Source organism: Chroicocephalus ridibundus, chromosome 6 (genome assembly GCF_963924245.1).
Source record: "Chroicocephalus ridibundus chromosome 6, bChrRid1.1, whole genome shotgun sequence".
NCBI classification, from domain to species: domain Eukaryota; kingdom Metazoa; phylum Chordata; class Aves; order Charadriiformes; family Laridae; genus Chroicocephalus; species Chroicocephalus ridibundus.
In genome coordinates this window covers 61,128,944-61,150,439 of record NC_086289.1, presented here as the reverse complement: position 1 = coordinate 61,150,439, position 21,496 = coordinate 61,128,944, and the positions used below count along the sequence as shown (strand labels likewise).

At 44.1% G+C, this 21,496-nt stretch overlaps 2 protein-coding genes across 2 annotated transcripts in view; one reads left to right on the top strand and one right to left on the bottom strand.

The window, feature by feature from the left end:
- The first annotated feature begins 1,316 nt into the window (after window positions 1-1,316).
- MSL2 (MSL complex subunit 2) lies at window positions 1,317-20,094 on the top strand. The gene is made up of 2 exons (XM_063340065.1): window positions 1,317-2,148; window positions 15,974-20,094. Exons 1-2 carry the CDS (start codon window positions 2,007-2,009, stop codon window positions 17,569-17,571), a joined length of 1,740 nt encoding a protein of 579 aa, XP_063196135.1. The 5' UTR covers window positions 1,317-2,006; the 3' UTR covers window positions 17,572-20,094.
- LOC134517960 (serine/threonine-protein phosphatase 2A regulatory subunit B'' subunit alpha-like) overlaps window positions 16,227-21,496 on the bottom strand; it is a 67,445-nt gene continuing 62,175 nt past the window's right edge. The window contains exon 14 of the mRNA XM_063340050.1: window positions 16,227-16,363. Coding sequence (XP_063196120.1) covers window positions 16,357-16,363 — 7 coding nt within the window. The 3' untranslated portion in view covers window positions 16,227-16,356. The remainder of the gene's footprint in view (window positions 16,364-21,496) is intronic.

The window sequence follows — 21,496 nt, the reverse complement described above, 5'->3', positions numbered from 1 at the left end:
AAGGAGATGGCAGTGTTGTAGTATGCATGGTAATCTGGGAGATGCACTGAGTGAGCACAAAGGGGCTGTATGTGGGGTGGTGAGTGAAAACTGTCAGGTAGGGAAGGAGCTGTACAGCTCGATGAAGACCAGAAGTGCTAAATGTGTATTTGGAGGCAAGACCCAAATTCCTATATTTTGTATGCACACTTGTTTTGAGTTGGGCTGGAAAGCTGGGGAGGTTCATGAAGAGAGCAAGGAACAAAAGATACAGGTAAAACTCTTTGATTCATTTAACATGGGCAACTCTAGGTGAACACTGAGAGGGACAAGTGGGAAAAAGAAGAGGTTCTATCAGACAGTTCCCCAAAAAGCCAAACAGAGAAGCAGGGAGAGGGCTGCCTTGATGGCACTGGCAGTGTTGCAACACAGGATCCAGAGGTGTGGTGAATGGCTGCAGCGATGCTTACAGTGGAAATACCAGAAGTTCCCTCCATATGTCCCCAGTGATCTAAAACCTGGAGAAGGCAAAAAATCCCCCATGCTCATGTCTTGGTCGTACCTGCCCCAAGCCTGTGGCTCCACTGCTGTGTCAAAACATTGGGGTCTCCAGAGCGCTGGGTATGGGCAGCACGACCATTTGTGACAAACTTCGTCTATACATTGGTGTGGGCAGCTGGTGGTCACAGAGGCACCCAAACCACGTCTGCTCCTGTGCTACATCTTCTGAGAACCTCACAGGCCCTGCAGCTCTCTCACTTCGAAGGCATACACACTGGATTTGCTCCACGCTGGGGGAGGAGCGGGGGGGCAGTTGGTACCCCGGAGCCTCACGCCCAGACTGAGGTATTTTGACAGGCCTGGCTGCAGGTTCCAGGATGGCTTGAGGCAGAGGCGGGGTCCGACTCCTCAGCCCGAGAGGCGAGAGCGGAGACGCTCGCCATGACGGGAGCACCGAGCAGCGTCCGCGCCCAGCCGCTCTAGAGGCCACGGCCGCCCGTGAGGTGGCGGCCTGGAGCGCGGGGGAAGCCCAAACGCCCCCGGGCACGGGGCGGCCGTCCCCGCCCGCCCGGCGAGGGAGCGGCGGCGGCCCGCCCTCCGCGAGGCCGGCGTGGCGACCGCCCTGAGGCGAGGGCGACCGTTGGCGGCGACTGTTGCGGCGCGCGCGCTCGCCTCTCCCTCAGGGCGAGGGCGGCAGGGCAGCCCCGCGGCGGCGCGCGCGGACCCCGCTAGAGGGCGCTGCGCTCCCCCCGCGCTCCCCCCTCCCCCCGCCCCGCGGGATGGGCCCCCGCTGCGGGGAGGGAAGCGTCCCGGCCGCGCATGCGCAGTGCCGGGCGCCAGACGGCAGCGGCGATGGCTCCGCAGTGACGGTTGGAGCTAACGGTCGCTATTGACATTGCGGCGCGGATCGCGGCGGCCGACCCGGCCCCGCTCGGCGGCGCCCGCCCCGCGGCCACCCGGCCAGCAGCCACCGGCCCCGCGGAGGAGGCGGCGGCGGCGCCGCGGTGATGCGGCCGCGCTGAGGCCCAGGTGCATCCGCCTCCCTCCCTCCCCTCCCTCCCTCCCTCCCTCCCTCCCTCCCCCGCCGCCGGATCGGGCAGCGCGGCCCGGCCCGCCGCCGCCCTGAGCTGGCTTCGCCGTTCCTCCCTGCGGCCGCCGCCATGGCGGGCCGCCGCTGAGGAAGCGTCCGCTCGGAGGGGAGGGCGGCCCGGCATGGCCCGCAGCCTGGAGTAGCCGCGCCGCCGCCTCCTCCCTGCGCTGTGCGGCTGCGGGCGGGCCGAGGCCGCTGCTCGGGAGCGAGGCCCCGCTGGAGGCGGAGGAGGAGCCAGCGCGGCCCCTCTGACAGGGCCGCCGGGCCGCCGCGGCCTCCGCGCTGCCGCCGCCGCCGCGCGGCTCCAGGTGGCCCCGGACCAAGGTGACACCCGGCCTGCCGCCCCCGCCCCGGGGCCACCTGCCCCCTCGGCCGGCACGGCCTCGGCGCCGCGCTTTCTTCTCACCCCGGAGCCGGCGGCGTGCGAGCGGCTGCGATGAACCCGGTGAATGCCACTGCTCTCTACGTTTCAGCGAGCCGCCTGGTGCTCAACTACGACCCTGGGGATCCCCAGTCCTTTACCGAGATTAACAAGCTCCTGCCCTACTTCAGGCAGTCCCTCTCCTGCTGCGTTTGCGGTGAGGATCTTTCTTTTGTTCCCTGCACAATGAGCCCCCCCTCGGGCGGGCTTCGCCGGTGGGACCGCGGCGGCGGGGCTGGGCCGTGTGTGTGTCCCCCCCGCCTCGAGGGCCGGGCTCACCCACGGAGGCGGCCCGGAAAACTTTTCCTCGGGATTTTCGCCGCGGAGCACCCCCCCGGTCCCTGTGGGACGGTGGGGGGCGGGGGGGACCCACGTGTGTGGGGGAGCGGTGGGGGGGGAGGGGGGGGGCGGCGGGTTGTGAACGGTGGAGTGGGGAAAAACCAGCCCGAATTGGGGGGAAACGTGCGGGCGCCGCTGGTGGGAAAGAGAGAAGGGCGTTAGGGACTGAATAGCCTGGCGGGCTGGGAAGAAAATATTCTGGTTTGTTTTGCTTTTTTTTTATTGTTATTGTTGAGAGAGTGTGTTTTGCCCGAAACGCAACGCTTTATTATGGTCACTTTATTTCATCAAGGGTATGGTAGTTATTAGTGGTTATCGGAATACCCTGGTATAGTGGAGATAATTGCTTTAAAAAAGTGATGACTAAGAGCAAGTGTGGTTAAAGATACTCAAAACAATATACAGACCATAGAGGCAGGGAAATATAACTTTTTCCTGTTTTTTTTTTAATTCCCTCCTTGAAACATAAAGAACAAAAAAGTAATTCAGATTGAAAGCCAGGAATTTTAAGCGCACAGAAACAATGTTTGGATTTTTTATTTTTTTTTTTGGGGGGGGGGGGTGAGTAGCAGATAATTGTCCTATAACAATAATTACCATAAAAAGCAAATAGGCTGAAAGTCTGGTAGGATCTCCCCGCTCTGCCCCCTCCCCCAAACCAGAGCATATTCTGCGTTTTGTGGGAAAAGGCAGAGATCTGGAATTTCAGTATTACAGCCTGGGGAACCCTGGGAAGGAATTGCATTCTGCTGTGTTTATGAAGTGGAGGCACGTGTCCATTCCTGGTAGGAAGCTCTGGAATAAGCTGTCAACCTTTCTTGAACTTTCCTTTGAAACCTTGGTCGGCATTGGGAGAGGGAGGCCGAAGTGTTAGACCTCTCCGTTGATTAATTGTGTTAATTCTCCTTTTTTTCCCTTCTGGTAGTTTTCAGTCCTGGCCCTGTGTGTGTTTGTATTCTCTTTACAGAGTTGACTTATGTCCACTATGTTTGTGTGTGTTTATCTTTACTAATGTGTGTGGTCACAATAAGATGTAATTGAATTACGGGGGTTTATAAAGTTAAATATTGTATTTATTTACAGAATCGGGATTTTAACTGTGGAGGCTGCTAAACTAGTGGTGGATGCTTCCTATCCTGTAGCCATTGGCTCCTCCCACTTAAAGTCTTAGAAAATAGAGATCTGTTTGTACTGGGAAAGAGGGAGCCTATTCCCAGGATCACTGCATCGTCATTTCCTGAAATAATTTGTCTAAGGGTTTTTTTATTCACATAACCCTGATGTCAACATTGATGCACCTCTGCTCTTTAGCTCTTGCTTGTTACCTTAGGCTCTGTTAATTCCAGTCCCTAATTGTGCTTTTTTCAATAAGTCCTTCTTGCTTTTGGTCAATCATCAGAGTGCTTTTGCCTAAAAATATGCTGGTATTTTTCTGATTTTTTTTTATTTTTAAACATATGGACTACGTGTTTCTAACTACTTTGCTTTTTGGCCTCTCCACTCTTAAGACTGATCTTCTGAAATGTGTTCTTTGTACTCCTTGCCTTGACTTCTTCCCTTCTTGGCTTTTTGCAGTCTTATTTTTACACTCTGTGCTATTGAAATCGTCTATCTTTAATTTGTCCCTGCCCGAATTCCTGAGCTATTTTTCCCCTCTTCAGTTTTCTTGCTTGGCTTTTCTGTCCCTCTCGGTTTGGTAGAGCAGACCATGCATTTTCGTTTGTTTTCTTTATTGACTTGTGCTTCCATGGATATTCCTACTTACAAACTGTTTCTTAATGGTTCCGTTTCCCCTCTTCATCCTTTATTTTCTTTGAATTTTAAGGTTACTTCTTTGGCTTATATTTTTTTCTACTGTGCCTAGCTCTCAGATAACTGTTGTTTGTTTCAGATATTTTATCTACAAGTGACTCCCCAGTACTTTCTGTCTGTGTCTTGGGCTCCTGTTTGTGGTGTGGTAGCATACAGAGGCCTCAGTAAATACCAGGCTCTTTGTGAAGCCATACAGTAAAATACAGTTTCTGTCCTGCAGAGTTAGTAGTGTCTTTCTTGAACCTGCAGGCAGTTAGTCATGGGAGAGTGGTCCTGCCCAATACAAAACTGTCCGCTCTGGCGTTGACCAGAGTCATAAATCTTCAGCTCAGACCAGTAAAGGCAAATCAGCCCTCTTTTTCTTGTTTGCTTTTTGTGTTCCTTTTCTTCCACTTCTATCAGGGGTGGATATTGGTGCCCCTTTCTCTCTTTGCCCCTCCGACCTTGCTGTGATATTTTTAAAATACTTTTTTTCTCTTGTACATGTTAGTGCTAAGAGCTGTTATACCTTCTGCATACTTAAGGTCACGTAAAGCCTATCCAACCATCAAAACCTTTGTAACTTTAGTGATTTAAAAGGTAAAGTTTAGGTACTGAAGTAAAGATTACTTTGTAAGATGTTATGATCACAAGAGTGAGTGCTGTGACCACCCAAAACTTCACAGCATGGGTTTTTAAAAAATATTTAAAAGCTTTTCAGATGCTTACTACTGCTTTCTACCCTATTCGTCTGTTTAGACTGTGAGATCCAAATACCTGTGTATGGGTTCATGTACATGGATCTTTGCATGTCTGGTACTTCCCTTGCACAGATCTTAGTAGAATGCAGTCTTGACTGCAGTGCTTTGTTGGAGAAATGCTGCATGAATTATCAGTAATGCATAAAGCCCCTACAATTGGTTAAAGCCTCAAATGTTGGACTTCGAAGAATTCCCTTGGGGAAATTACTCCCCAAATTAGTGCTCCTTATGTCATCAGCCTTTCCTCAGTATTTAATCTCTCTGGATGCATTCTGTAAGGCTTTGTTATGCTGTAGGTATTAATTCCACAGGCAAGATTGTCCCTTTAATTTTAGAGACTTGTTTTTAGAAGAAATTAGTGACAGCTATATAAATCACTACTTTCTCAATGCACTAGACATAAGCCAACTCATTTTCTTTTGGTCTGATGATCTTTTAAACCAGCTCACACGGTAGGGGTGGCAGAAGTTTTTGGACCCCTGTAATTATGCAATTCTAATTAAAGCTCTGATTTTAGATTCAGATGGGCATACATGAAGTTCCATCAGTAGGTCATAATGTAAATACGGTATTGTATTTACAGCCATTGTAAGTCAACTAAATCTCTTCCAGGTGGATTTGAGGTCTCTGCCTTGCCTAATGGGTTATAAAGGTTAAATTATGTTGATGGTACGGCGGTGTATGTTTCTAGGATTTAAGTGTGCTCATGTGATAGTTTCCTAGATGGTGTTGTAGGTAATGCATCATCCTTTCACAGGGATGTATAAGACAATATCTCCTAGAGCTTTTAAAACTTAAAAATAACTACTCCCAAGCGTGCATTAGACAGAAGGTATGTGCCTTACGTGCTTTGAGGATGGGAAATCTCAGTTTCAGTCTCTGGACTAAAGTGATTATTATTATATTGCATGTTAATACCACATTGAATTTAAAAATAGTTTAGTAGGATTTATGCAACAAACTTCTATGTTTTAAAAGTAATGCCTATTGGGATAAAAATCTTCTTGAAAGTGGTGTTCCCTTTTTCAAATACCATGTCGGTTACTGCAAGTCATTCAAAGGTTCTGTTGGCTTTTCAGCATTAACAGCCTTTTTTTCAAATTCAGTTAAAATGCCTGTAAGAGACAGATTGCCAGTCGGATCAGCTTAGCTTTTTATCCTTGGAAAACTTCATCCTGGAACCTCCGAAAGATATTTAAAAGATGTGCGAAAGATTCTTATTGCCAATTTAGAATGTGAAAGTGCTTGAAAGGTTGCGTGGCTTTAGGACAACACTTTATGTTTAGCCAGGAACCCAGCTGTAGCTTGTGCTGTAGAAATACAGGATAAGAATATAGTTCTTGCCTTAAACATCCTGTAATCTAAGTAAGGGGATGTGAGACAACATGTGGTTTAGGGGAGATTAAGGGGTGGGAAGGAACAAAGAAACAGCATGACCGTACTGAGTGGTACCTTGTAGAGCTCCCATCAGATGTTTTGAGATAGCTCTTGAGAGTCTGAGAGGCTTGAAGGCTAAATAGTTAGGTAGCGTTATGGAAGCAACTTCCAAGCATGGGGAATGGCATGGATTACCAAAAAAAATAATTAAAATTGTTCTCTTTTCCTATTTAAAGGACAGTATGGGGATGTTATTTCCATCCTGCTCTTGTGTAAAAGTATTAGCCTATTTTTTGAAAATTTTATACTGTCAACAGAAGTTGAGTCTTGTGGAACTCCTGCTAGCTAGCTTTGAAATTTCTCCATAGTTGGTGGTATATGGAGTTGTGTAAAATTTTCCATCTTTGTGCCGTCTTGTCCCTGTTGTTGGACCTGTGAAGGCTTCTCTTCTTCCTTGCCCCTTGCTGAGCTAATTCTCCATTGCTACTGCAGTTCTGACTGCTTCCCCCCTACGCTGGTACATGCTGTGACCTTCTCCGGACCCCTTGGCGGTTGCTCTTAGTGGTGTCGGTACAGATCCCAAGTAGAGGTTATTGTTTTAGGTTGTACTTTGTCACTGGGACATTGTGAATTAGACCTGCACAGTTTCATTAAACTTTCACATGAAAATGTCTACAAATATCTGAGGGGGAAGAAGCACCACAAGCAAGTGGAATGCAAGTGAATTATGGCTCTAGAGTAAGTAAAGTCTTTTTTTTGCTGATGGTATGGAGACAATCTGAGGCATGCAGAAGTTACGTGATGACCTTCAGAGAAGAGAAGATAGTTGGGTGACACCTAATTAGCTGTAAACTTTCTAGAAAATTTGATTTCTGGTCACAGAGATGGAAAAAGGCAGAAGAAGCAAATTCTCACTACTAATAAAACTTAATTATATGCATGATACTGGATTTTCTGTTTGGGATGTGAGCCATGACTAAGTGAGTTAAGCTTGGATATTGACATTTTAAAGTGAAAAAGTGTATTTAAGTTTTGCAATGGAAAAGTTTAGCCTATAACTCTCATTCCTTGTCCATTCTCCTTAGATTAAGGAGAGTGAAGGCTGATCATGAGCCATGCTGCCAGATCAGAGTTGCCTTTTGTGTTTGAAGTGTGATCTGGATCGATGCTTTCTTTTCAGGTATTTTTCATTGACATTTTCTTCTTTCCTCCATTTTCAATGATGAAAGATACTGACTAGCTATTAGATATCGGTAGTTTTTAGAAGTATGTTATTTTCCCCTTAAAAATTACACGAATGATTGCCAAAATCCTGAATTTTTGAAGAATGTGCAAAATAACCAGAATCTCCAAAACAACCATCAGGGAGCATGGACTATGGGACTAACTATCTTTCAAATACCTTGTGCTGCAGGTATTTCTTTTCTTCTTGTTCTGGAGGTAACCAGCACAGGCAGCTGCCTATAAAATGTCCACTCGCGCATCTCTGAATACAGCAGTTTTTAGCCAAGAACATGTTGGATGATTTCTCTTCCTCTTAAAATCTCCTTACTTTAATTCACTGTTTCCCTTTCCTGTTTTTTAAATCCTGTGTGTGTGACTCCTGGGAGAACTGCTCTTTCAGGGTTGTCTGCGTTGTACTGCATGTGTTTTGATAACATAAAGTCCTACCAGTTGAATTCAAATTGGTTTCTAAACTAAAAATACTCCTCTGTCTTAGATCAAAATTGAGGAGTAGGGAGAAGTAATTGTGGTTTCCACCTTAATGGATGGTTGATACTGGGCTTAAAAAAGTGGGTTGCAGAGCGAAGATTGCAGTATTGTCTTCTGATGTGATTTGAGATGAGAGCGTCTTTCTCGTTGAGGCAACGGGAGATGATGGACAGGTTTTGATGGTCGCCTGAGGATATCGATTAAACCGTTTGTGTTTCAGAGTGTTTAAAGAAGAGTTAATATGTTGCCAAGAGGCATCTTTATTGGGACACCTTAGTTGTCCAGGTCTATGGACATAGTGCGTTCAAACACAGATTCCTTTGGTGGTGTTTTCTTAACCATGTTATGGTTTACAGATTAGTTTGACTAAATATGGAGTAAGTATTTGCTGGATATTATTGGAGTTCTGTGTGAGGCCAGAAAAGGTTCTTTGCATCTTTGCATTGAGAAATGATGCACAGCACAACCTTTCTGTGCTTTCCAGATAGTAAAGATTTTCCTGCTTTTATGGAGAAATTCACTTTGAAGTCCTTCAGTGATGTAATTTGTTATTCTCTGCCTCCTGAGCCTTGCAGTCGCAGCACAGGGCTTGCTGGGCCTTCTCCAGTGGGCTTGAGGAGCACAGTTTACTTTAAGATTGCGTGGTTAATCTTGATGGCATGAATTTTTTTGTTTGGCAGGAAAAAATAGTTTTCATTGATTGGGTTTTTTTTTTTGTTTGTGATAAATATATTTGACTTGATCTATAACTTGCAAAGCAAGTTTTAACTCTTTTAGTGTTTATGCTGCATAGAAACATGTTAAATTAATCTTATGTGTCTAAGAAAAATGTTTACTTTGCCATTTAAAACCTCTTAAAATACAGTAACCTTGACTTTCGGAAGACATCATTACATGCAAACTTTATACTGGATGGTGAAAAAGACGAATTTATTTATCTTTTTAAAGCTTGTTCATGACAAAGTTTGAACTTTGCCACCTAGTTTATTAAAAATACATTTAGAATTTTTCCAGTCAGTGATTTTTTTTTTTTTTTTTTTGTAAATGCAAGTACTTACAAACAGAAATATAACTTTGACATAGGACTTGGTAAAGTATGTTCTGTTGTTTATTATGCAGGGGGGTGGAGTCAGAGAACAAAGCAGTCCCTTCTACAGTTTAAATGCAATTTGTTGTCATATTTCTGGTTTTTCTCTTGAACTTTAGCCAAAGAGGTTAACTGTATTTCTCCAAATACGCAGAAAAATAGTCTAACTGTATTATTACCATGGTTAATTTGGATTCCCATGATGTTCAGACAAAAATAGTGCATTTTTTGTTTTTTTTCCAGAGAGTTATACAATTATTATTAGTCATGACCATCCCTATATGAGGGTAGTAATGTCTGTAGCTAATTTTTCATAGTTGTTTGTTGATGGAGGATGCTCTGAAATACTCAGAGACATAGGTTCAAACTTTTGTGCTAGTAATATTGCAGATGTGTCTTGTGTCCTCGTGCCTCCCAACCAAGAGTGTGGTAGCTACAAATGGGGATTTGTTTCCCAAAGGCTGCGGAGTTGGGTGATGGGTGGCACCTCCGCCAGGTGATCCAGTAGGTTTCTGCCTGGTGAGAAAAGTTGCCAAACTCTCTTCTAACCGGGACAGTTGGTTGGGGCAGGGGTAGGACAAACCTCCGTTGGTCACTCTGCCTCTTGACTTCGTTGCAGCATTTGTGAAAGGTATCAACGAGCCCGTGGTTCAAGCCCGCCATCTTCAGTGTCCGGTTGGAAGGGGTTTATGTTAGGGCTTGAGGTCTGTGGAAGGAGACCTTCCACTGTTGTCTTGTCCTTGGCAGTTGTCCCTTGCACTAACCTCTCTTGAACTTTCTCTGGTTTAGACTGTATTTAGTTATTTTCTGTTGTAGTAAATATCCAGATCTTGCACCCATGTAAAACAGATCTTAGACATTTGTTTTATTTTTCTGCAGATGGTTAACAGACCTTTTCACTACTTATCATATGTCTGTCTGTCATCAAATAGTTTTGCAAATAGTGCTTTTAGGTTTTTTTATCAAACTCGGAAAACGCTACTGCTTTTATGATTGCATCTTTCTTTGTTGTGCTTTGAAACCTCATTGATCTCCTTACCCTTCAGTGGGATCCAGCTGATAGTTTCTTAGATGAAAAGGTGCTGTGTGGGGTTGAAGAAGGGAGCGGTGCAGGAGGGTGGTGTGGGGAGCAAGCCTTCTTCAGGGGCTTCTTCAGCTGAAGTGCTTGAGCCGTAGGTAAACGGACACCTGAATTTCAAAAAGTCGTTATCAAGTGGTACTGGTGAGGACTAGCTCCCATCCTTCAGGAGGTGGTTACCTCTGAAGCTTGAATAGCAATTTGTTAGAACCTACTGCCTGATGCTAATTATTTTAGTAGAAACAATTGGATCATGTTTAACCCAGAAATGAAAATCCTGAAAGTCTAGCAGTCCAACTGTTAAGCTTCTGCTTAGTACTTTGAGGTGCTTGTCAAATATTAAGTGTGACATAAAAGTATACGTGTGCTCAGTCAGATTGATTATAGCTTCCTGGTTTTTTAAACTGGCTAGATTTAACAGAGCTGTAGAACTTCTGACTGATCCAAAGTTCACAGAGGCTTTTTGTAATTCTTGGTTTAAAGATGCCATCTTGGTCATTGTAATGTTCGATGTTAAGAGATGAACTGGTGCGGGTGAGCTTTCTTCTCCCCTTCTTCGTGTCTGCCAGTCCTGCGCCTGCCCCCGCCTCAGTCAGGGGGAGTGACAGCAGAAGAGGGCTGGGCTGCTGAGCTCCTGCTTGCTTTAAAACAGGGGTGACTTCTGGTGATAGGAATGCAGTCAAAGATTAAAGAGACTCTTTTGGCAGACAAATGTTGGAGATTAACCCCAGTGATACATTTATTTATACTTGTAACAAAAACTTGACATCATAAACTTTTCTAGTTTACTTCATCAAATTAAGATTTAATAGTTAACATCATTCTTAAGACTTTGAGTTGTTAAAAAATGCAATATATCAAGTTTCAGTAGGCTTTTCCAAGGGCGCTGAAGTAGTTACTGGTGTTTAGCCCCTTTTCTAGGGCATTATATTGCTGCCTTTGCTGAGGAGGGATGAGAAGGGAAGGAGGTGACCTGTTCAAGTCTTTCTTCTCGGTGAATTTCATCCATTTGTAGCACATTTGCTGGATATATAAACCTAACAATGGCTTTGATTCCCAATTCTTCTCCTCCCTTTGGTCTCTGAGATACAATTTGCAGATGCTTCCCCTCTTCCTGCAGCTGTGAAGTAACACTCATTAAGGAACACAATAGGAAGTATTCCTTGTGGTTTAAATGACCTCCCTCCTGGTAGCAACCTTTCCAGGACAGCTGTGATATTTTGGAAATAATATATTAAAAGTATTTCCTCTGTATATGCAGCATATTAAATGTAAGTGCTCATATTAATGGAGATGTTTAGTAAATCTTTCTGAAAGTAGGATAGTTAAGAACTGATGTTGTTTAGGGAAAGCCTCTTATTGGAGGCTTTGTAAGGACACGGTTTTGCTTTTGGTGTATTAATATACCCCTTGCAAAAGAGGGTGAGAAAAGATGAGGCAAAGTTTAGTAATACCAAGCTATTTAGGGCAGTAAAAATGAAGGCCTGCATTGAGTAATCGCGGAAGGATCTTATGCGGATGAATGACTGCGCAATAAAATTATAAACATGGAAAAATATTAACTTCTCAGAGCCCACCATTTTTTTATCTTGCAGGTCTATATAAATTTGTAAATTTATAGAAAGTGGTAGCACTGCTGGTTACAGGCCAAAAGTGAGATCTTGACCTTGCAATAGAAAACTCCATGAGAGTGTCAGGTCAGTACCGAGCATCAATCAAAAGAGCAAAGCAAATGCTGAAAACCAAAACTGGAATAGAGAATAAAGGGGAGTAACTGTATTATGGCACTGTATAAAGCTGTGGTTCACCTGTATCTTATGGTGTTGCAGTTGTGGTCCCCCCATCTCAAAAAAGAACTGTGGGAGAGTTAGGAGAAGGGTGATCCAACGTCAGAAGAACTTGTGTACAGTCCGGAAAAGACTTGGAGGGTTACGTGATAGGTGTTGGAAAACCACGAGTGGTGTGGAAGAGGGGACAGGGATTGACTGTTGCCTTATCCAACCCAAGAACCAGGGATTGTCAAGTGACACTAGTAAGAGTAATGTTTGAAACAAAAAGGTCATTCTCAGCATGATCAATAGCAGACCAGGGAACTTCTTGTCAAAGCCTGTTGTGACTGATTAGGTTTTAAGTAGTTAAAGAGGAGATTTATTTTCCTGGTGGAGTTCATCATCTTAATCTGGGAAGATCTTGTAATTCGCAGCATCAAACAAGTGTTACGCCTTGGGAGCCTGTACAGCCCAGCTGTTTGGAACATCCCAGAGCTTGGTACCTCCAGATTCTGGGCAGCAGCTTGGGTGTTGTCTGTCCAGGATAGTGTTGCTGACTTAATACTATTCCCTGAGTATTAAAAGTAATGAAACTTAATTTTCTGTGAATTTGCATCTCATGGTTGACTCTTGTTTTAGTTTAATGATACTAAAGCTGGAGAAAGTGATAGGTGCCACAGAATACATACGAGAGAGAAACTTTGAAGAATGAATATTCAATGAGATATGAGCTCAAGCTGAAAATATTTCCACATCTCAGGCATTCCTAATGTCTCTCCCGTGTAGGTTGCCTGGCATTTACTGAGAGTAGAACTCGCTCTGTTCTTTCCTTCAGTGAGAGCATGTAAAATGTTTTGTCTTGTCTGTCTGTGGGGGTTTTTTCCCTCAAATCTTCTGGAAATTTAAAATTTTCAGTATCCTCTTTTAGCATTCGTACCCATTCAACAGTTTCAGCCAAATATATTTTGGGAGAAGTAAAATACACAGTTGGTGATGACTTTTTTTTTTTGAAACCTAATTAAAAGTTAAATTTTTGTACTTTTTATTTGGTTGCAACTCTGAAATATTTTAGTGCTTCATATTCTGTAAAGCATTGATCATCATAACTCATACTTAATCATCATAAGTAGCAAAGAGGGGCTAAAGATGGACTGATGAGCACACCCAACAGCTTTGTTCTGTTGGGTATTAATGCTGGTGGGATTTTGGTCCTGGAAGCGCCGTGGATGTGTGTGGTTTCACGATGGCATCCGAAGTCTCAAAGCATTAAATGAAGGAGTTAGGTGCGTTTGCCTCTTGCGTTGGCCCTGGCATGGCTTTCTGCCTGCCCTGTTGGAAAGGCTCAAGATCCAGAAGGGACAGTTGTTTGTGAACTCTTTCTGCTGAAGGACGTGACTTCCGAGACTAGCCGATGGGATTTAAAGCTTGCTTTTGGTTTTCCCCATGGGAGTTAGCGACTTTTCTCACAAAATCAAATCCAGTCGTAGGACCACGATGGCCGTCTCTGCCTGCATTGCTGTTTGCACAGTACCATTTAAAGGGAACTTTAAAAGAAAAAATGTCCACTTGCAGGTTGGGTCTGTGACTTCACATTCCATCTGTTGGCTTTCAGTCTTCACTGCTTAACTTGAGGAGTGTTTTGCTGGTGGGGTCTTGTGGAGTGGCCCTTCCTCAGACAGCCCTTCCTCATTTCATCAGCAAAGAAGAGTTAAATACCTGCTCTTTGGTCGTGAAGTGCGTTTCCCATCTAGTATTGCTGTAATTGTGCTTTGAACCTTTCTCTGTTCTACAACTTCTCACGCTTAGTGTTCCTCCTGCATTGCTTTCAATTAGCCGTGTTCAGATACTGCGCCTCTCCCTGCGACCCCTGTTCCCGTCGTGCTGTAATGACAGTTCTCACTATTGGATGTTGGGTAGATGGGTGCCACCTGCCAGCTTTCTGAACAATTATATTTTCTCTCAATTTATTATAAAAATGCCATGTAATGATGACTTCAGTATTGACTCTTGTTATTTGTTGCTCAAAAACCAGTTTAAATGAGGCCACTGTTACTGCAAGAGAGCTCAGGTGGAGGGCTGGAGCAGCCCTTTCCCAAAGAGGTACCAGGGCATTCAGATTTCCAAGGGAAAATGGGATAGTCCGCTCACTCAAGGAATTCAACAGTGGTGCAGAATCACTGCGCTAATGCAAATTTCCTATTTAAATGCACATGAAAAGTTGAATTTTCAATAGTTGTTTGAATAGCGAAGAGTACGGAGGTTAGGTTAGGAAAGGAGGTGGAACGTTTTGACAAAAGCGACAGACTGGGGACAAGTTTCATATTCTAAGTGCTACCACCACCAAAGGTTATATAGTGTGTCTTGCTCTTCTACCTGAGGCCTTGGATTCTTGTCTAAGGCGATACAAGGTAGAAAGGCTGGGGTTTGTTCCTTAGTTGATAACTCAGTCCACTCGACTAGGTCCAGTTAATTATATACCTTCCAAGCGCTATCACGAGAATCAGTTACAGATCATCTGTGTGATTACAGTGTCCTTGGCAAGTGAGGGATAAGAGAAAATATCTTCATAATTGATAAGGTTCTTTTTTTCCTCAGTCTGTTTCAATATATGCACTTTGCTTTCTCTTCCCAAATTGTTTAATTTTATTCATTTTTTTGGTAAGAGCATCTTTTCACGTTGGAAAATCTGGGTGCGAATTTGCTGATGGTTGTGATTCCTCCAACAAAGGCTCCTCATGGGGAGAAAGGTCTGATCAAAGCTGAAAATCTGCTCTTGGAAAGGAGGGAAACCTGTTGCGTGAATGACTGTAGATAACTCTGGAATTTAATGTAGGTGTTTAGATTATCTTTCTGGCTTAGAGCTGGCTACAAATAGCAAAGCAATACTGTCACTTTCTGGATACAGTTACTAGTTGGATTATTTCTATACAGAATTTCAGTTGCCTCCGTTCTTTCATATTTTATCCTTATGTGTTACTTGGTTCGTTCTTAAGAAAAAACAAAAAAAACATTCTTCCAGGTTTTTACTGTTTCTGAGATCTGGAGACATTCTAGAGACCTTCTAGACTCAGTACTGTGTGTCTCGAAACGTTCTGTGCTGTCAGGTGTGGTGATGCCTTTAGCAACTGATATTTATTATTAGTTCTTTATTCTTAACAGTTAAGATCTCAGAGAAAATCCTTTCTTCTTTGCTCCTGCCCAGGACATAAGCTGCTGTTGACACAAGTATTTAAGCATCGTGGCTATGACAGTATCACTATTTTAAATATTACTTCATTGATGTGTGCCTGTGAATGGGAAAACCAGGAGCCACCTCTCCCCAGGAGAGGTTCAGAGTCACCTTGTTGTACCTTCTGGTTTAGCAGAAGAGTGGTCTTCTAGCGAGCAATATAGTCTTTTTTTCTTTCATTTTTATTCAAATATATTACTAGGTGTTTTATTCAGTGTTTATAAGAAATCGTGGGATCCATTTAATGGTTTTTGTTGGTTGCAAAGCTAAAAATGTTGGTCTTTATTCACGGCATTGACTGTCACAAAGCGAGGCTCTATTTTTAGTCCCAGCTAAATGAAAAGTAAAAGAGTCTGCTGTGTCTTCTTTCCTTGTGGGGTTGGTATTTCATCATTTTTACATTCCTTTTAGAGTTTCCCTCTGCTCCGTTGCCATTTATTTTTCGCTAATTTCATTAAAATCTCTGCAGTGGCTCTTCATGGGGGTTTATTGTTGCACTTTTGGTGAATTCATAGAAATCCTGGGTGTTGTGTAAGTTTCAGTGGCAGAAGGGGACAAGGGAATCAGTACTGTTTTACTTGAGAGCGTTTCCAAAGGCTGAAGCAGCACAACAAATTATGGTGCGATGGTTTGCTTCTAATTTTTTTTTTTTAATGTTTTAAAACCAGATATGGCAGCCATGGAAAACTTTTACAGGCTGTTGTTTGGATGGTGTGTTTTCTTGTCACTTACTGAACTTTTTCAGGCAGTTTTTTTGATAGTACAAAAAATTCATCCCCCGTTATCCTGGAAACCTGCCTTGAGTCCATCGTAATCTTTCTCTTTCTTTTTTCCTTAGGAAATTTGCTACAAGACCCTATTGCTCCTACCAACTCCACGTGTCAGCATTATGTCTGCAAAACTTGTAAAGGCAAGAAGATGATGATGAAACCGTCATGTAGCTGGTGCAAGGACTACGAACAGTTTGAGGAGAATAAGCAGCTAAGCATCTTAGTGAACTGCTATAAGAAACTCTGCGAATACATAACGCAGACTCCACTGGCACGAGATATAATCCAGGCAGTCGATTGTTCTGCAGATCTTTTGGCTTTGCTCAAAGATGGCTCACCACTCCACGAAGAGACAGACAAATCTTCCGATACAGCCTTGGCTTTGTGTTTGACACATTCCCCAGTACCTTCAACCTCAGAACTCACACCCGATCCTCCAGCTAGTTTTACGTCAATACCTGAAAGCACACACAACATTGATATTAGAGGTTCTGTTATCAACGGGTTGCCCAATTGTAATGGGCTTTCAGTAGATAAACTCGGAGTGAATATTCCTTCTCCTGAACACGCAAACACAATTGATGTCTGTAGTACTGGAGAGTATATAAAAACTGAAGATATCTCTAGCAGCCTGCAGCCTGTGTGCGATACAGTTTCTACTAGTGACTTGTGCACGACAGGCATTGACATCTGCAGTTTCAGTGAAGATATAAAACCAGGCGGCTCGCTCCTCCTTAGCGTTGAGGAGGTGCTCCGGAGCTTAGAGACCGTTTCAAATACTGAAGTCTGTGATTCTAATTTGCAGCCCAGCTTGGAAGCGAACATGACTAACGGCCCTTTCCTGCAGCTTTCTCCCCCGCCCCTTAGCCATAACATTTTCATGTCCACAGATGCTTCTCCTCACGGAATCTCCTGTACGGCGGCGACGCCTAAGGTAGTTAAGTTAAACAGAAAGCGATCTCGATCAGAAAGCGACAGCGAAAAGGTTCAACCTCTGCCCATCTCCAGCATCATCTGTGGCCCAACATTGGGAGCATCGGCTCCGGTAACAGTGAAACAGGAAAATAAAATGTCTTTGCAGCCTATCGCAACTGTACCTAATGGAGGCACTACTCCCAAAATAAGTAAAACTGTGCTCCTGTCTAACAAAAGCATGAAAAAGAATTTGGAACATGCCCCTAAGAAATCCCACCCAAAAGCCAAACCAGGGGTGCTGAAAACAAAAGACAAAGCAAAGGAGAAAGTTCCTAGCAGTAACGTTATGCCAGGAAGCCCAACAAAAACTGTGTATAAAAAGCCACAAGAAAAGAAAGGGTGTAAATGTGGTCGTGCCACCCAAAATCCAAGTGTTCTTACATGCCGTGGCCAACGCTGCCCTTGCTATTCTAACCGCAAAGCCTGCCTTGACTGCATATGCCGTGGCTGCCAAAACTCCTACATGGCTAACGGGGAGAAGAAGCTGGAGGCATTTGCAGTGCCAGAAAAGGCCTTGGAGCAGACTAGGCTTACTTTGGGCATTAATGTGACAAGCATTGCGGTGCGCAATGCCAGCACAAGCACCAGTGTAATCAATGTGACAGGGTCACCAGTAACGACGTTTTTAGCTGCCAGTACACACGACGAGAAAAGTTTGGATGAAGCTATAGACATGAGATATGACTGTTGAATCTTTCTTTCTTTTCCCTGCCATCAGTAGGGGAACTGCTACAGTTTTATGGCAGCTATGGTTCTGTTTAACTTGCTGGAGCTCCTGCGTTTAGATCACTTGTATCAAGTGTTTTTCATTGCTATGTTATGTGTATTAGTGTCTGGGAAATAGTTGCAGATAATGGAGGAGTTACCCTAAAACTGTTTTTAGTTCTTACAGCACCTCATAGTTTGAGATCAATTGCTGATGTAAATGATTTTATCACAAGATCTTTGGCAAGGAATATATTTAACCTCATTGTACTCGGTCATGCTTTGTGCTCAGTCAAAGCTTCTGCTTAAATGTAGAAAAGTGGTATCTAGTTAGTCCATCTAAACTGTGCTAGATTGTGGCGTAGAAGAATAATTATTGATTACTTACAGTCACCATTACTAGGAAATAACCTTGTGTTCCTGTAGGGAACTCAGCACTGAGCTGGAGAATACAGTCTGAAAAGGGTAGATCATTTCTGATGGAGAGAATTGGTTAGCTGCTCTATGGAACAGTTTAAAAAATAAATAAAACCAGATCAGTAAATATGCTGAGGAAGCCGATAGCCCAAAAAGCAGCTCAATCTCCAGACAAGGCTCAGGAAGATCAGTTGGTTCAACGCAAAGGTCGAACCACTGACGCGGACGCACCGTCTCCATTAACATTATTCATTTTTTGTTTTCTTGACAATCCCACTGGTCCCGTTCCTGGTCACTTGTGCCCTCGGTGCCAGCCCTGTCTGTTTGACGTGTTACTGACTTTTGGCTGGGGGGAGAAAATTACTGGTTTTTTTTTTCCACCCCCCTTTTTGGTGGCGTTTTTGTTTTTGAGTTCTGCTGTTTTTACTGCTGTTGCCTCTAGAAAAGAGGGGGGTTTGTAGGTTAAAGAGAGACCCCTTGTCTGATTATCATTCCCCCTCCCCGCTGCTGCTCAGTGCCTGGGATACACAGACACCTCCACAGCAGTTATCACCACGGGGGCGGGGGGGTGCGTGTGTTTGATTACATTTATACCACAACAGACCTGGGACCCATCCCCTTGAGGGTAGTTTTTCGCTGATGGGCATCTTTTGGATGGGGCAGAGGATCGATTGCTAAGGTCAGGTATTTCAGACGTTTCTTAGCCAGAATAAGCTAGCTAACTCACTCCACCCAGAATCTATCTCATTTTTCGCTAGTAATGTTGAAAGTAGCTTTCGAAGGTCAGTGCTTTTCAACCTGGGCTGAAAGGCCAATGGAAAAATAACACCAAGTTGTCAAAGAGCTTATCTCAGAAAGTGGTAAAATGAAAGCGCCTTTGTAGGAATCCAGCTTTATGCAAAAATGGTTTATTTCAGCGCAATCCCTAAATGAGAGTACAAGTGGAAGAACTTAAGACTTGTATTTAGGGCTTCCTTGGCAGCCTAAACGAGTCAGATTGCTTTGTGAGAGCAGAAATTTCTCCTCTTTGAATGAGAGAGCACAAATCAAACATGGGCTGACTAGAACACAAAACATTACCTTCTGATTTAAAAGGCAGTTCCTGCTTCAACAGCATGTTAAATAGTATGTGAAGCTTTTGAGTTACTTTACCGCGTCCATCTGTCCTTTTATTCATCCAGCGACCCCCGTGGCGCTTTTGGGCCTAACGTTAGGTGTATTTTGATTTGGCACAAAGCATGTACAATGACGGTTCCTCACCTAAGAAATAAGCAAAAACCTTTGGACACAAATGACACCTCCTTTTGTTTTGTAGTGTACCATGGTGTCATTTTCTGTGAATGTGGTCGGATCTTTTTGTTGGTTTTGGTTTGTTTCTCCCCCCGTCTTTTTTGTGGGGTGGGTAGGGTGGGGGGTTAAAGCCATAGGAAGAAAAAAAATGTGATGTACGTGTCCAGTCTGTACTTTTTTGTTTTTGTTTTGCAAGAAGAGTTGAAAAATATTTTTGATAATGAGTAAATGGTGGAAAATGCTTCTTAGTATTCTTGTCTTTATTTGCCAACCCAAGTACCTAAGATCTGTGTTTTTTAGCCCTCATGAGATTTAACGATGTCCTATTAAAATGTATTTAGTTAAACTTGTATGTGATTTTTGTGTTGACCCAAAAGGATTCTACCATTTTCTAATTTGGTGGTTTGATGGTGACCTACTAATGTAAATCTGTTTTATTAGTCCACTACGTGTAAGAAAAGTAGCCAAACCGGAGTCTGGTTTGAGGGGAGCGAACTGCACAGCATGGGTTGTGTCCGACTGCTTTTGCAGAGCTGTTAAGTTTTGCTGAGATTGTTTGCTGGTACATTTGTTAGGACTTTCATTAAATTAAATACAGAGTACCTTTGCTCCAGAGATGCGGGAGTACCTGGAATCCTTACTATCTCACTGCTGCATTCAATATGGTACCAAAAGTCGGAGAATTTAGGTCAAGCGTGTTTTGGAACTGTTGACAGGAAAACCCTGACCATTGATGTAAAATTGCAAATGGTAGATTCAGGTTGTTTCTAAAAACATTTCCTTTTATGCTGCCACGTTCTTGAAATGTATATTAAAATTCAAATTGATTTAATAAATGTTAGTTTTCTAATTCTATTTTGCAACTGCTAAGGGCATCAGTGTGGCATATGTTGAACTTACTGTCTAAATACTACTTAGTCCCTTGATGACTAATTCTCTAATTGTTTAAATTAGGGTTGTCTTGGTCTGGTTTTCTTAACTTACGGCTAGTTGTTCTTGAATAAGCTGAGCAATGGAAAGGACGGTCATGTTGTTGAAAATAATTGCAGCGGTTCTAGTTGGAAAAGCGTTAAGTTTCCATGTTAGAGCGATAGGGGCAGCGGTTCCCGTTCTGGGACCTTCCAGCGCTGGTTGCAGTCCAAGAGTTGAGCGAAAATTTGTTCCAGCATGTCCCACAGCAAGGCCTTGCTCCCGGCTGGCCGTAGGTGGGGAATCGCTGACGGAGAGCAGTCACACGGATCAGTTTTAGCTCCAGCAAAGATGGGGCTGGGCTGGCGGGAGGCCCCCGGCTGCCCTCGGATGCTGTGGACGTGGGGGACTGTCTCGGCGTTAGCTCGGAGGGAGCTGTGTGGGGATTTCTTTTCAGGTAGGAAGTGCGTGATATTTCACCTTTCTTCCTGGTCCTCTTGAAGACGGCGATTAACTTCCAAACTTTATTAAACCCCTGTAATTTGTAGAGCTGCATCAGAAAGGAAAAGCTGATGAACTGCGGCTGATGAACTGCTCATCAGATGTTTTGCAGTGGGAATCTTCCTGCCTGGAAACACGCTGCAAAGATGGGAGCAAGCCCCTTCTAGAAGGGGTGGGCTTTTGGTCATGTGTAGTGGTACAAAATTAGTCTAGTGCTTTCGGCCATCCAGATCTGAACGTGTGGAAGATGCTCTTTCAAGAAAGAGGAGACACCTGAACTTTGATTTTGAGTGGAAGGGCTCTTTCCACCTCTCATACATCCATGAAATCACTGGTTGGGATTAAATCCTGGAGGGAGGAGGGACAGGGAGCAAACCTCGAAATGACCGCTTGGGTTGTGTTGACCTTGCTGCTCTTCCAGCAGTTCATTCTCACCGGTGACGTCCTCGCTCGCTGGCTTGTCTCACCCTCCTGGGTTGGTGCCTCTGAACACGGGGGTTGCAACAGACTCTTCGTTTCGTCGAACCCCCTGAGGATGGTCTTGTACCTGCCTATGAGTGTTAGAACGTCACAGCAAACGGTGGAGGCGGGTAACAGGTGTCACTCGTGTGGTGGTCACACCTCTGGGGCTGCCCCCTTACAAGCACCACAACGTTTTGTATTGTCAGAAAAAACCTGTAGAGTTACAATGTACCGACAGCCTGAAATAAACCCCGAAAAGCCGGCTGTTCGGGGCAGGCGCTTCTGGCAGTGGGAGGAGCTGCCACTTCAGTCCAACTCCTGTGGACTTCCAA